The sequence below is a fragment of the Pristiophorus japonicus genome, chromosome 6 (assembly GCF_044704955.1).
Source record: "Pristiophorus japonicus isolate sPriJap1 chromosome 6, sPriJap1.hap1, whole genome shotgun sequence".
Taxonomy (NCBI): Eukaryota; Metazoa; Chordata; class Chondrichthyes; family Pristiophoridae; genus Pristiophorus; species Pristiophorus japonicus.
In genome coordinates, this window is record NC_091982.1 from 263,974,601 (window position 1) to 263,990,057 (window position 15,457).

Here is a 15,457-nt window from a genome sequence, read left to right on the forward strand (position 1 = left end):
CCTGACTGGAAGCCAAGCCTGTCAGTCAGGCTGACGTCCGGGCTGGGGACCTGCCGAGGTCAAAAGCCGCACATTGTGGAGTTAAAACTCCATGGCATGTGAGGATACCCGGACTTCCAGGTTTCCAGTCCAAAGCTCCGCACTTGCCTGCCCCATTGCCTGGGCAACCATCCCCTGTTGATATCCAGGCTCTAATGTTTGCATTGAGCATTCCTAAGTCAGGTACAATATTTCTAGACAAAAGAGTAAAGGTCCCTCTTCACTACTGCAAAACTGTGTTCGGGATGTAAATCTGTTTTCAGGGTAAATTTGTGAGACAATTGCTTTTCCTCTCCCAAGGACTGTGACTCATGCTATAAGGTATGTCCCCATAAGCACCAATAGCCCATTAAACCTCATACGTAGTCATTCTTTACGTGTGACCCGAAGCACTCAGTGTCAGCTGGAGAAATGAACTATAGCTGTCATTAAAGCTGTAATTATCCAGTCTCGACATATGCAGTTAACAGCAGAAGCGATAGCGAGGTGAGGAGATGAAAGTGCTATTTCCCAGCTCGTGAGGAATAATGAGGCCTGTTTTAGTGCCCCATTTAAAGTCAGCTAACTGTAATTGAAGGGGAGCATGTCCATCAAATTGTTAGAACTAGATTTGAATGCATTGTGTTTGTTACATGGTACCCATACAGCTAAAGATGCAAATAGATATCAAATGTGTCTGCATCAATACAGAGCAGCACACTGAACAGTGTAATTGCACAAACGCTGGAATTAACATGTAGGGCACTAATACACTGTGCTATCCTTTCTCTGCACAGTTATCCTGCTGGGTTTGTTTATATCTTCATGGTGCTGTATTACATCACAGATCATGGAGTGAACATCCACCTCGGACAGTACGTGTTTGCCATCTTCTACCTCGTCACCCTGCTGCTGGTCTTCAGGATTTATAATCATACCAAAAAGGTGAGTAGCATCTTGGAACTGTATAGTATAGAAGTGGACCATATTTTTTATGCAAATATTTGACCACCTTGGCTTCAGGTACTGCCATGTGCGTGTCCATGTTATGGAAGCAGACACTTAAAATAATAGTATGTGTCTAAAAACTTTGTCGTGATGAAAGCATGCACTTTTCACTGATTGTGGCATAGGATGTAATGAAGCTCAGAGTGCAATTCAATCCTGGTTCCCAGCACTGATCTCAAGGATAATCTCAAGTTTCCTCCTTCTAAACCCCAAACCGTTAGGCTATTATCTCAATTCAAGTTTTGTCCAGATAGTGAAGGCTTTGATGTCTTGTCTGAGAAGACACGAGGGCTAAGGACCAAGAGCTGGAAAATAGGATTAGGCTGGATAGCTCTTGGTCGGCTGGCGCGGACATGATGGGCCGAAATGGCCTGCTTCCGTGCTGTAAATTTCTATGCTTCTATGATAAGGCATCCTTCTCAAACCTTTTACAATGGCAGTGTTAAACGGCCACAGGGAATGTTACAAGAGTAGCCAGGTACTTGTCCTTTGATTCAATTTTTCTTCTCTTCCTCTCCCCCTCCATTTTGAGAAGTACATGAACTTTACCTTGTGTCTTCCTCTTAGGTTGAGAGCTGACCATGTTTGTCATCTTGAAACTACACCTTCTCATTCAGTGGTATGATATATAGTGTTCTAGCCTTTTGAATTCCAAGATTTAAGGATTACACTTTTGTCAGCAGTTCCAACTATTTAAAATTATTTTCTCCACTCCCTTTCTTTACTCTTTGTTACTGAGGTGCGGTTGGGTCTGGTATCTGCCCAAGTGGCTATTATTCATCTCTGAGCTGTGTGAGCCTTCTCACTGCATATCTGTAGACTATCCAGCTGTGGAAGACATCACAACTGAACCTGATTCTGTCCTCGCACAGAATCCACACATGCACAGTTTTGGGGGTGGGGGGGAGGCGTTGGATGTCAACGTACAGCAATCAGAAATGAGAACCTTGGCCTAATGCAGGGCTGCTGCAGCAGGTTGATGCACTCTACAACTGCCCCAGCTAACTCAGCACAGATTGTGTTTCTATGGTCCATATATTTACCTCTGAGCTATTGACTTTAAGGAAGCTGGGAGATGTGAGGGAGCGAGTCGAATGACAAGTCATTCCTCGGTTCATGTTGCTCACCACCTAGCAGATGACTCAACAGTAACATTGGCACTGGGAGTAGGTCACCTGACGTTCTGTTAGTGAATAGTATACGCCATTTCACGAGTCATTTTAATAACCTCTGTTCTCCAATGTTGACTGGTAATTTTTTGACAGACAAGTTGAGGGGTGTTTGCAGTTCCTTTGGGTGAATGTGTAGTAACAGAATTCCATGTAATATTTTATTTGTAACAGACAACCTTTGTTCTTCAAATACTAAAACTTAAATCCCCGCACTTATATCTAATAATTTTTTTCCAGGTTCCACCATTTGTGTTTTTCTTCATGTGCTGTGCCTCCTATCGGATCCACTCTATCTTCATACTGCGACTCTTTAATGACCCTATTGCCATGATGATTCTCTACATGGCTGTGAACTTCTTTTTGAACAATCACTGGTCACTAGGCTGCTGTTTCTTTAGGCAAGTACTGTAATAAGCACAAATTTAGTTTGTGATATTATTCCAGTGTGGAATTTGTAAAAACTTACAAACATAATGAAAATGACAGGAAAAGACCAGGGGCTAGAGCCTCCACTTTTTTTGCATGCTTAACGCCCATTTTACCGCTGGAATGACATATAACTCCCATATATCACCCATTTTGGCACAAAATAGAAACTGATGGGCTTTTTTAGGAGACTCATCGCCGAGCATTACTTTACTCATGTGCTTGACGCCGGGAAAAAATATCAAGCCCGCCCACTTTTTGGGGGAGAAATCAACGGCCATAATACCGCCCAGCGTTACTTTCCACGCGGAATTAATGCCGAGATTCAATATTAACGCCTGCCCACTGTTTTCTGTCGTAAAGAGCATATTTACCCAAACTAGCGGCCATGGAGATCGCCCATCGTCAATTTCACCACCTCGCACACATATCGCCCACAATATCCCTAGCTCAAAAAAACGCCCACAACAAGTATAACTAACCAGTACAAACGGCAGCGGTGTGGCTGGCACTTGTTAAATCCCACTCTTGCGTGAGGAGCTGATATCTGAAAGATTTGCCTGAAAGAGCACTGATGTGAGTGACAATGTTGGCACACTACTGTGTGTGTGCAGCTCAGACCATCAATGGTGCCCATCACCTTGGTGCCAGTTAAAGTTTACGTTGATTGATGTTAAGTTGTATTTAGCCCTTTCATGGTAAGGAATCACCAGTGTGTAACTGTCCAGTTATCTGAGAGAATGCGCAACAAGGTTATGTTCAATAACAACAGCTTAATTACCAACATTGGTCTGAAATCATAAGTATCACAGCCAATAACACCCAACCCCCGCCCACACTCCACTTTTTCCACCATTGACATAAATCACATGTTCAACATGTCCAGCAACACAGAATACAAAGGCAAAGCAGGAGCGTGGTCCCCAGCCCCCATACATTACAACAAATTGCATACACCCAGATGGAGATATAACACAGCCATCACCTGTGCACATGCACCTCACTTTCCTTCCCCCCCCCCCTCGCCTCCCCCCCCCACCTCTACCCCTTCCCCTCCTCGCTCCATGGCGCCTGGCCGAGGAGCTCCTCAGGTGGTGCCTCATTGGGTGGGGATGAAGGCAGATGCGGTGGTTGCATGGGTACGGGAGTGGGGGCTGCCGAGGAGGCAACATTCTCTGATGCAGAAGCAGGAACTTGGTCCTGTCTCTCATCTGTCGTTTGCAGTGCTGGTGCGGAACCTAGGGGCGGAGTGCCGCACTGGGAGGCCTGTGCCAGCAGTATTCCTGGCTATCGCATCCAGGGCCTCCGCCATGTGCGGAATGTACTCGGCCATGGTGGCCAGGTGTCGGGATATGCCCCCCAATGCTTCGATGAGCTGGTCACCAATGTCTACAGTCCTCCCGGACAACTGTACCATCTCTCCGTTGTCATGTCGTGCTCGTGGAACAGACCTGTCGCGTCCACGAGGCCTCCGCGGCGTCGGCGCCATCCTGGGGACAAATGGGGTGTCCTGTGGCGAGGTGCTTGGGGCCAGTCCCTCCAGAGTGGAGGCGGGAATGACCGGAGGACCACTAGATGGCCTTGGGGTGGAATGGCTTCTGGAGCGTGGCGATGCAGGTTCCTCGAAGTCTGCGCTCTCATCTGTCGAGAACAGACCCAGCGGATTGAGGGGCGACAATCGGAGCTCCTCTGTGGCCTTGCCTGGGGATGCGCTGCTGGCTGAGCTGCAAAACACAAATGAGGGTATTAGAGGAGAAGGGGGTGCTAGGGTGACAAGGTGAGTCCAGCGCTACACAACAGCATATGCACGACAAAAGAACCACCGCTCTTAAAATCATCGCAGACATCACATTTCATGACCATCAACACATTGTGCATTGCAATGATTTTCATTAGGCCAGCATTATTTCTATGACCATTTTAGAAATCATTTATCATATATGATTGTTCAGATATGAGTGGGTGTGGCATCTATTGACTTTACATCGTGCAATGGTGTAAGCTTTACTCACGTGGCATCACTTCAGGGTCTGCAGATACTTCCGTGGCTGTCCGGAGGTGCTTCCCCACAAGTGTGAGCACTCACTCCTCCATATCTGTGATGTCGCTGGGGACTGGTGGCCCCCCACCCGTTCTCCTCTGCATGGACCTCATCGTCGATAGCTTCTTCTGTAAAAGGTGACAGGACGACATGGCATGAGATAATTGCGTGATATCATTGCTAGGCACTGTCACAGAGACTGATACAACACATAACCGACAGATGTAATTATGGTTATTATGATTATTATCATTCTTTACATAAAGACGTACACGGTGACCGCAGGCTTTGAGTAAAACATTCCCGGTAAAAGTGCAAGACCTCACATCTGCTGGTAGTCACTCATGATTGTTACAAATCAAATTATATAAATACATAAGTACATGTAAATCAATGTAATACTTACTCTTGCGGATCCCACAAGGTCGTTCCATCGTTTGCGGCATTGTTTGCCCTCACTCACCTCGTTGGTCGCCGACGAGACCACCTCTGCTATCTCGGTCCATATTCTCTGGTAGGCCTTTGGGGTGGGCTTCCCACGCCCTCCCTGTGTCAAATCACCCCAGCGTAACTCGACCCCCTGCAGGAGGGAGGCATTTGCCTCGTCCGGGAACCTCCTGGCTCTTTTGCGGCCTCCAATGTGCTCCTCTCCCACCTCACTGCTCTCTCCAGCATCAGTCTCCACAGTGTGCTGATGATGCCTCCTCCTCTCTCTCCATTATAGGGCAAATTCGGTCAAATATGTGGCTGGTAACAGCTAATTTTTGTTTACCTCACTTGCTGCGAAGCTCTAAAGTCTCCCTCCTTCCTCCCAAAGCAGCCACACCACACCCACACACGCCTTCAGTCCCTCTGAGCTCCCTCTCTGTCTCCTCTTCTGCGCATGTCATGGTGACCCTTGACCTCCAGAATTGTGGGAATCGAACGTTGCCATGCCGTTGCTAAGGACGGCCACACTTTACGGCAGAAGATCAAAAAAATGTAACACTACTGCCCATTTGATATCGCTCACGGTAACACCCATTTTCTAAAATGTAAACTAGATGTTTTGAGACTGGGCGAGAAGCTGGCGATCTGAAAGCACTTTCTTAATGCCCATTCCGGAAATAACGGCCATTTTTGGGCGATAAGTGCAAAAATGGAGGTTCTAGCCCCAGGTGGTCGATCAAGCCTTTTCCATCCTGACAAATGCAAAATACACATATTCCTCCGCTCACTCCTTGCAGCCGTGCAAACTCTGAGGAGAGGCAAAAAAAATAGTGAAAAATCTTGAGACCAAATTCTAGGAAACTCCAGAGACAAGCAAGCTCGAGGAGACAATGGTGACCGACTTAACCTTCGTTAACCTGCCTACCTTGTATAACTCGAGGTGTTCCGCTCACACAAACTCATACAGATACCTGCAGTGAACCCACACACACTGCACATACTGTAACCTGTTCCAGCTGTCAGCGACTTTCTGCGAAAGAAGCACTTGCTGGCATTTAATTTAACTCTCTGCTTTCATAGCTTAGAATGATGCCCCCTAGTCCTCCCTGGCTGTCTAGTTCAAATAACCTATCCACTTGGAGGGAGCAGTGTGTAGCGGCCCGGCCCGGAAATCGGCGTGGTCCTGGCCTGCAGGACCATCAGCAGGCCGGGGCCATTGGAGGGAGCAGTGTGCGGCGGTATACCACTGCAGGGAGCAGCGTGGGGCGGTATACCACTGCAGGGAGCAGCGTGGGGCGGTATACCACTGCAGGGAGCAGCGTGAGGCGGTATACCACTGCAGGGAGCAGCGTGAGGCGGTATACCACTGCAGGGAGCAGCGTGTGGCGGTATACCACTGCAGGGAGCAGTGTGGGGCGGTATACCACTGCAGGGAGCAGCGTGAGGCGGTATACCACTGCAGGGAGCAGCGTGGGGCGGTATACCACTGCAGGGAGCAGCGTGGGGCGGTATACCACTGCAGGGAGCAGCGTGGGGCGGTATACCACTGCAGGGAGCAGCGTGGGGCGGTATACCACTGCAGGGAGCAGCGTGGGGCGGTATACCACTGCAGGGAGCAGCGTGGGGAGGTATACCACTGCAGGGAGCAGTGTGGGGCGGTATACCACTGCAGGGAGCAGCGTGGGGTGGTATACCACTGCAGGGAGCATCGTGAGGCGGTATACCACTGCAGGGAGCAGCGTGGGGCGGTATACCACTGCAGGGAGCAGCGTGAGGCGGTATACCACTGCAGGGAGCAGCGTGAGGCGGTATACCACTGCAGGGAGCAGCGTGAGGCGGTATACCACTGCAGGGAGCAGTGTGGGGCGGTATACCACTGCAGGGAGCAGCGTGGGGCGGTATACCACGGCAGGGAGCAGCGCGTGCTGCTGCAGGAGGGCGAGGGCTGGGAAGCCAGGTCGCTGACTGCAGTGCGGCCAGGCACAGCAGGAGGGGCGAAGGAGCGGCAAGAGTCCGTAGAGGGAAGTGACTGGGGCCCAGAAGAGGTGAGGGCCTGGGGGCAGCATGGGCCAGCCCACACTGCGATATGTGTGTGCGCTCGGTCTGTGCAGCAGAGCTGGTCTCCAGTTAGTCTTGGGTAATCCTTGCCACTGGACCAAGACCTCGCTCTGTCAAGCCCGTGTGGTGGCTGGTGTGCAATGGTCACCACATGTTAAAAAAATCCACAGGCATCTTCCACCCTTCAACATGTAGTTCGGGATTTGGAATATTAGGTCCTTCATTGAAACACATCCCTTCTTGGGTTGGAAGCAATTCATCCCTGCTTCGAGGGACTGCCTATGGTGATGATGATGATGATCCACTTGGACAGAATCTAATCCCTTCCTCCCCTTAGTGACCTCAATCATATCCCCTTAGTGACCTCAATCATATCCCCTTGAAGTCTATACTTTGCCAAAGTAAAAAGCTCCATTTCGCTAAGGCTGACCTGATAACTTAAGCCAAGTATCATTGAGTGGCCCTCCTTTATTACTTTTCCAGGACCTCAATATCCCCCACCGTGAACAAAGCAAGGTCCCAGCAATGAGATGAATAACTAGTTAATCTGTTTGGTGGTGTTGGTTGAGGGATGAACCTCGGCCAGGACATTGGGAGATCTCCTTGCTCTTTTTTGCAAAAGTGCCATGGGATCTTTTATATCCGCTGGACACAAAATGTCCACCTGTCAGGATTGCTGACAGTTGTAATGAAAGGTCACCGACCTGTAATGTTAACTCTGTTTCTCTCTCCACAGATGCTGCCTGACCTGCTGAATATTTCCAGCATTTTCTGTTAATATTATAGGAAACTGGGTGAATGTTTCATCTGAAACATGGAACCTCCAACAGTACAGCATTCCCTCAGGAACACATTGCAGTATCAATCTAGATTATATGCTCAAGTCTGCAGTAGAGCTTCAACCTTTTGACTCTGAGCTGGGAGTGCAATGACTGAGTTAAACCAGCACTTATGTTGTGTAATGTGTGTTATAGCACTATTCTGGCATCTCTATCCATGAGTTTGTATGTAGCCCAGAGAGAGGGTTGCAAGGCTGTTTTTTTCAGCACTATTTGACAAAGTGTTACTGTCTTGTTATTTCATGAACTGCAATTAATCCAAGCAAGGCATACCAGGCGTATTTCCTCTGATGGGCTGTTTAGGCTCGAAGAATTACTGATCCACTTTGCAGTGGACACTTGTCCAGAACACACAACGAGCCGAAATTTGACACACCTTAAAACTAATTGAGTAGTTCCACTCAGCGATCATAACAAACCATTAGAAAATAAATACAAAAGAAAACATTAGTACATCAGGGAGAATGCTACTGAGATGTAGGGTGACAAATTGTCTATTACATCAGGCCATAATGTGTACTGACCTTGAAGTGATTTAAACTGTCACAATGATTTAATGTTCTATTTCCATCTCAAAATACAAATGAATCTATTTCTGAATCCAGATGTAATTAAAATATATGTATTTATGAATATACCATACATTGCATATATAAGAAAAAATACATGAAAAATAAACACAACTCACTGAAACCGCTGCACAGACAGGAGAGATTATTTTCACCTTTACCACTTCGGCGATAAACCAGTGGAGCAGATCACCCAGTGGCTTTTCAAAGATTTGAGTGGAAATGGAAAGCCGGCGGGTTCAATAACAGGCAATCAGTCTGCCAAATTACCGTCCATGTGGTGAAGGTGAAAATTACCCTCCGTCTACATATAGCAGAATTTTTTTTTTTTAAAACAGTTTTTGGTTAACATTCTGTTGGACCACGAAATGTAAATGTAATCCTGTTTGTTCCCTGGGCAGTTTAGCTGTTTCGGTAAAGATGAACATTTTGCTCTTCGCTCCGGGACTGCTGTTTCTTCTCATCTCTGAGTTTGGATTGGTGCAGACCATCCCAAAGCTTGGCATCTGTGCTTCGTTGCAGGTACGTGAAAACTCAGGTCTGCAATTTCTCTCAGAACTGGAAGAGCTGTAACATGTAAAGCTACAATTTTTGTATTTAAAATGTAAAATCTTAACTATCCAAGTAACTGGTTTCTGTAGCTCACAAGATCAATATTTCTGAGGAAGGCCATTCGGCTGTTGGCTCATCTTCCAGATTGATTCAGTAGTTCCCTTCCCACCAATCACAGCTTCCACTTGTTTGTTGAATGATTCGCGGGTTTTCCTCTGCGCTGTACACATTGCCCGTGCCCGGATTTTGTGGTCAGCAGTGAAGTGATGGCACTTGCCGCTGACCTAGAAGAAAGCTCCCAACAAAGACCTTGCGATCTCTGTGGCATCAATTTCACCTCTCCCGACTTTAATTTGAATCAGATACCAAGTCTAGGGAATCTCCAGCGTCCAGCAACTGTGATGTCATCAAGCTGGCGAAACAGCCCATCACATTGAAGAATTCGCACAGACAGCAAACCAGGAAGTAAAATGCACTGATTTTCTTTCACTTTTTAATCATTTTACAGCGAGTGAGATAAAGATTGGGACATACACATGGGATTAAGGTAGAAGCTGAAATATCATTAAAAAAATTACTATTAAAAAACATGGATTTTTAATCATGGAAAAATTTGATATTTCACAAACATAAAATTTGTTTTTCAGGGCCAGAACAGTTGTACAGCAGTAATTGCAACTAAATACGCAATTAAAAACCCAGTTACACCTCATTCAACAAGGCTTAACTTTTTCGGGGCTTTTTAAGAGCAATATTCCAGTGAAAAAGGGGAAGTTCTCAACAGTTCGGTGATTTGACTTGATTGCCAGCTCCGGGGTGTTCAACTGCGTGCCCTATGGAGGAGCAGGGAATGACTGACAGCAACTTCTGGATTTCTGCCTTTAACGGCGCATGTACATACTCCAGAAGTTGCTGTCAGATTCATAGAGTAATGACGGGGAACGCTGACAGTTTCACCGTCATTACAACTGCAAATTCTGGGCCTTTGTCTTTTGCTATTTTGAGCCTATGACACTTTGTCCTATTCTTATGGTTTAGTTTGAAGTAATATTCTTAATTTACTTTTTTTATACTGTTCATGATTTTGCATATCCCTAAGTTCTCCTCTTTTTAAGACTGTAAAGCCCACTTTTCTCTAGTCTCTCCTCTTAATATATTTAATATATTGAATATATTTAAGGCAGTGATAGACAGATTTTTGAGCGATAAGGGAGTAAAGGGTTATGGTGAGCGGGCAGGGAAGTGGAGCTGAGTCCATGATCCGATCAGCCGTGATCTTATTGAATGGCGGAGCAGGTTCGAGGGGCCAAATGCCCTATTCCTGCTCCTATTTCTTATGTTCTTAACTCTCCTCTGATGCTAAGGATAATAGGTATCACTGAATGTCCTGATAGTCTTCCTTGAATGTTGTTCACCAGAACCAGAATACTCAGTGTGCTCTGGCCAGAATACTATACAGTTTGAACACCGACACCAAACCACTTGGGTATTCTCAATTTATATTTGGTCACTAATTAAATTAACTTTCCCATTTTCACCGTACCCTTTATATCTCTTCGAGCAAATATTTCTTCATTTCTGTATTTCTTCATATTCTGACCGAGCACGCTGTAACATACTCCTAATGGTAGCTTTATTGTAATCATGTAATCCTCATTTCTGCACCATTTCTACTCAGAAACTTGCAGAATACTTTACCAGTGCTATTTACTAATACAAACCTCACTTGGAGAAAAATGTTAAATGCTAGTAAACAGAACCCATCATTAATTTTATTTAGTCATGTTCATATGGAAGCTGGTTTATTATCAACCACTATCTCAATCTGCTTTATTCATGGCTGAAGGATATTGTTCTTGGCAACGATTAGATCAGTTACTCATGCTAATTTACCACAACAGCTGCTCTAAAATTAAAAGTGCCATGTTTTCTGTTTCCCCCCCCCCCCCGCCCCCTACTTCAGACTTTCACCTTGCCTTCACACTCTGGGATAGATATGTTTGTCGCCCAGACAGAAAAATGACATTGCAGGTTAGCCAGCCTTGATGGAAACTGCCTGATTTTTATTTCCATTGAATTTATGCCCAGGTAGCAAGTTGAAAATCTATATCTCCGTTTTTGTGCTCATACTTTGTTAATCTTAGGTTACATGGGGTCAAAACGTTAGATCTGTATGAGGAGGGCTTCCTGGAAATAGATTACTTTTCATCTCCAAGTATCTTTTAATAATTTAAATTGGCTTCCTGTTATTTGATATTGCTGTCAGTGGCCTCCTGTACAGGAGTGGTCTGAGTAATTGCTTTGTCTTACCACATCCACTGTTTAATTTGCGTGAATATTTTATTGCATTGAGTAAGAGGTTAATGAAGGTTTGGTAGATGTCGGTAGTTTTATTTTTAAGATCAAACAACATTAATCTACAAATTAAATGAATGATGGTTACATATTTTAGATATAATGAATCCCTCTACATCTGCAGAAAATAACTTAATTAGCCAAGCTTATTAGTCTTCATAGTTCTGTAAACCAAGTATATGTTGTTAGAGGCATGCAGCAATACCCCCGTTGCCAATGTCATCGAACAATATAAAGATGGCGACCTCTGCAATTCAGACCCTGGGCACTCGGAATTTTCATGGATTCAGGGACTGCCTTTGGAAGTAGGAGGAATCACACGCCTCCATCCTTTTGGGAATCTAATGGACTCAATAAAGACTAGTGATTTGTCACAAATGAAACATTTGGACACAAGCCCATAGGTCAAGGGTCTCCATCTGTGCACTGCTCTCCCACCATGTAAGGGGCAAAAGAAAAAACAGACTGGTTGCATCTGTACCATGTTTTACTGAGAACTTCTGTTGTCATTGCCTAATTGGTGAGCAATTAGAAGGATGTCTATACTTGATCTGTTCCCAAAAATCAAACAATCTCTGATTCATTGTGGCAGATAAAGGCGGCTTCTTCCAAAAGCTGGTAAATATCTGTTCCCAAGGGAGAGTGGTGGTTGTAAGGATGAAAACATAAGTCTGGAAATGAGAAAAGGGCACATGGCACACCAGGCCTGTTCCTTCCAGAGGTCACTCTGTCATGCATTGTACCCAACATGTTTCATATCTGAAAGATTCTAGAAAGTTTGTCCCCATGTCCCAAAATTGACTAGAGCAAAACTCCAGAATATCTCCCTAATCCATTATACTGCATTTAAAAAAAGAATTCATTCCTGGGATGTGGGCATTGCTGGCAAGGCCGGCATTTATTGCCCATCCCTAATTGCCCTTGAGAAGGTGGTGGTGAGCCGCTGCCTTGAACCGCTGCAGCCCATGTGGTGAAGGTACTCCCACAGTGCCGGTCGGGAAGGAGTTCCAGGATTTTGACCCAGCGGATGAGGGATGCTTTTCATGTGACATTGCCATGTTCCCAGTAGCTCAAGAACGTTCCACACTTCTTTCGATAATCTCAACTTGTTGTTACCCTTGTAACTCCCTTTCATCTGAGTGACTGGTTTGATATGAATCAGCCAAAAACTCAATGAGCGCTTCACAGTCTGTTGTACTAAGCAAGTGCAGTTGTGGCTGTGCAAAGTGTATGCACTGCAACTTCAGTGCTCTTGCAAAATATTTTGCCAGCATTTAGTTGTCAGCATGTGTAATTTTGCCTTTGTGCATTAACGTGTTCTAATCAAATATTAGATTTAATTAATCCTATTCACTCTTTCAGCCAGTATGTAATCCCATTGCCCTGGTACTAACCTAAAGATAAATTTTTTAGAAACATAGAAAATAGGTGCAGGAGCAGGCCATTCGGCCCTTCAAGCCTGCACCGCCATTCAATATGATCATGGCTGATCATGCAACCTCAGTACCCCACCCCTGCCTTCTCTCCATACCTCTTGATCCCTTTAGCCGTAAGAGCCACATCTAACTCCCTGTTGAATATATCAAACGAACTGGACTCAACAACTTTCTGTGGCAGAGAATTCCACAGGTTCACCACTCTCTGGGTGAAAATGTTTCTCCTCATCTCGGTCCTAAATGGCTTACCCCTTATCTTTAGACTGTGACCCCTGGTTCTGGACTTCCACAACATCGGGAACATTCTACCTGCATCTAATCTGTCCAGTCCCGTTAGAATTTTATAAGTTTCTATGAGATCCCCTCTCATTCATCTAAATTCCAGTGAGTACAAGCCTAGTCGATCCAATCTTTCCTCATATGTCAGTGCTGCCATCCCGGGAATCAGTCTGGTGAACCTTCGCTGCACTCCCTCAATAGCAAGAACGTCCTTCCTCAGATTAGGAGACCAAAACTGCACACAATACTCAAGGTGTGGTCTCAAGGCCCTGTACAACTGCAGCAAGACCTCCCTGTTCCTATACTCAAATCACCTCGCTGTGAAGGCCAACATGCCATTTGCTTTCTTTACTGCCTGCTGTACCTGTATGCCTACCTTCAATGACTGATGTACCATGACACCCAGGTCTCATTGCACCTCTCCTTTTACTAATCTGTCACCATTCAGATAATAATCTGCCTTCCTGTTCTTGCCACCAAAGTGGATAGCCTCACATTTATCTACATTATACTGCATCTGCCATGTATTTGCCCACTCACCTAACCTGTCCAAGTTCCCCTGCAGCCTCTTAGCATCCTCCTCACAGCTCACACTGCCACCCAGCTTAGTGTCATCTGCAAACTTGGAGATATTACCTTCAATTTCTTCGTCTAAATCATTAGTGTATATTGTAAATAGCTGAGGTCCCAGCACTGAACCCTGTGGCACCCCACTAGTCACTGCCTGCCATTCTAAAAAGGACCCGTTTATTCCCACTCTTTGCTTCCTGTCTGCCAACCAGTTCTCTATCCACGTCAGTACATTACCCCCAATACCATGTGCCTTAATTTTGCACACTAATCTCTTGTGTGGAACCTTAACAAAAGCTTTTTCAAAGTCCAAATACACCACATCCACTGGTTCTCCCTTATCCGCTCTACTCGTTACATCCTCAAAAAAACTCAAAAAAGAAGATTTGTCAAGCATGATTTCCCTTTCATAAATCCATGTTGACTTGGACCGATCCCGTCACTGCTTTCCAAATGCGCTGCTATTACATCTTTAATAATTGATTCCAGCATTTTCCTCAACACCGATGTCAGGTTAACCAGTCTATAATTCCCTGTTTTCTCTCTCCCTCTTTTTTTAAAAAGTGGGGTTACATTAGCTACCTTCCAATCCATAGGAACTAATCCAGAGTCCATGGAATGTTGGAAAATGACCACCAATGCATCTACTATTTCTAGGGCCACTTCCTCAAGTACTCTGGGATGCAGACTATCAGGCCCTGGGGATTTATCGGCCTTCAGTCCCTTTAATTTTCCTAACACCATTTCCTGGCTGATAAGGATTTCCCTCAGTTCTCCCTTCTCACAAGACCCTCAGTCCCCTAGTATTTTCAGGAGGTTATTTGTGTCTTCCTTAGTGAAGACAGAACCAAAGTATTTGTTCACATGCTTTAATATATTGTAATGTTATAATATTTGCTTCAGCCAATTACTAAATAGAAAAATCTGAATGGCAAAAGCAAATATGTTTAGAGAACTGCATTTTGTCTATACCAGCAGGGGATAGTATTCTAACTATATTATATCCTAGAATAAGTTTACATTTAAATAAATAGACCAGCTTATGTCAGCTTTAGATCTCAAGTTTCACCTGCTCTTGAACTTGTATAATTGTACAGGCCAAATATTTTAGTTTTCCATAATTTCAGTGTGATTGTACATGTGTGGATTTTGATAGGAGGAAATTTATCCCAAAATGCATTGCTGCAGGTGCCATCTGGAACAGTATGAACAGCAATTCGACACAGCTACTTTGCAATTTCACACCCTGTCTCTGCAACCTCCTCCAGTTCTACAATCCTCACATCTTCTGCGATCCTCCAATTCTGGCCTCTTGCACATCCCTGATTTTAATTGCTCCACTATTGTTGCCCGTGCCTTCAGCTGCCTTGGCCATAAGCTCTGGAATCCCTGCCTAAGCCTCTCAGTCTACACCAATCTACATTTCTCTCCCTCTCTCTACCTCGCTCCTCCTTTTAAGACGCTCCTTAAAATCTACCTCTTTGACCAAGTGTCTCCTAATATCTCCTTATGTGGCTCGATGTCAAATTTTGCTTGATAACATTCCTGCGAAGCGCCCCGGGGCGTTTTACTACATTCAAGGCGCTAGATAAATAGAATTTGTTGTATAACGATGAATATGAAATAAATAACTAATCCAGTTACTGTTGAATTCCCTAGTCTGTGTTTTCAACCCAGGGAATCCAATGATATATAAATAGCTTGA

The 15,457-nt window shown here is 45.1% G+C and overlaps 1 protein-coding gene across 3 annotated transcripts in view; it reads left to right on the forward strand.

The window, feature by feature from the left end:
- Window positions 1-15,457, forward strand: part of alg3 (ALG3 alpha-1,3- mannosyltransferase) — a 51,296-nt gene that overhangs the window by 12,096 nt on the left and 23,743 nt on the right. For all 3 annotated transcript variants that reach the window (XM_070883924.1, XM_070883923.1, XM_070883925.1), the window contains exons 3-5: window positions 816-963; window positions 2,436-2,596; window positions 8,962-9,082. In XM_070883924.1, the coding sequence (XP_070740025.1) occupies window positions 816-963; window positions 2,436-2,596; window positions 8,962-9,082 (430 nt within the window). The remainder of the gene's footprint in view (window positions 1-815; window positions 964-2,435; window positions 2,597-8,961; window positions 9,083-15,457) is intronic.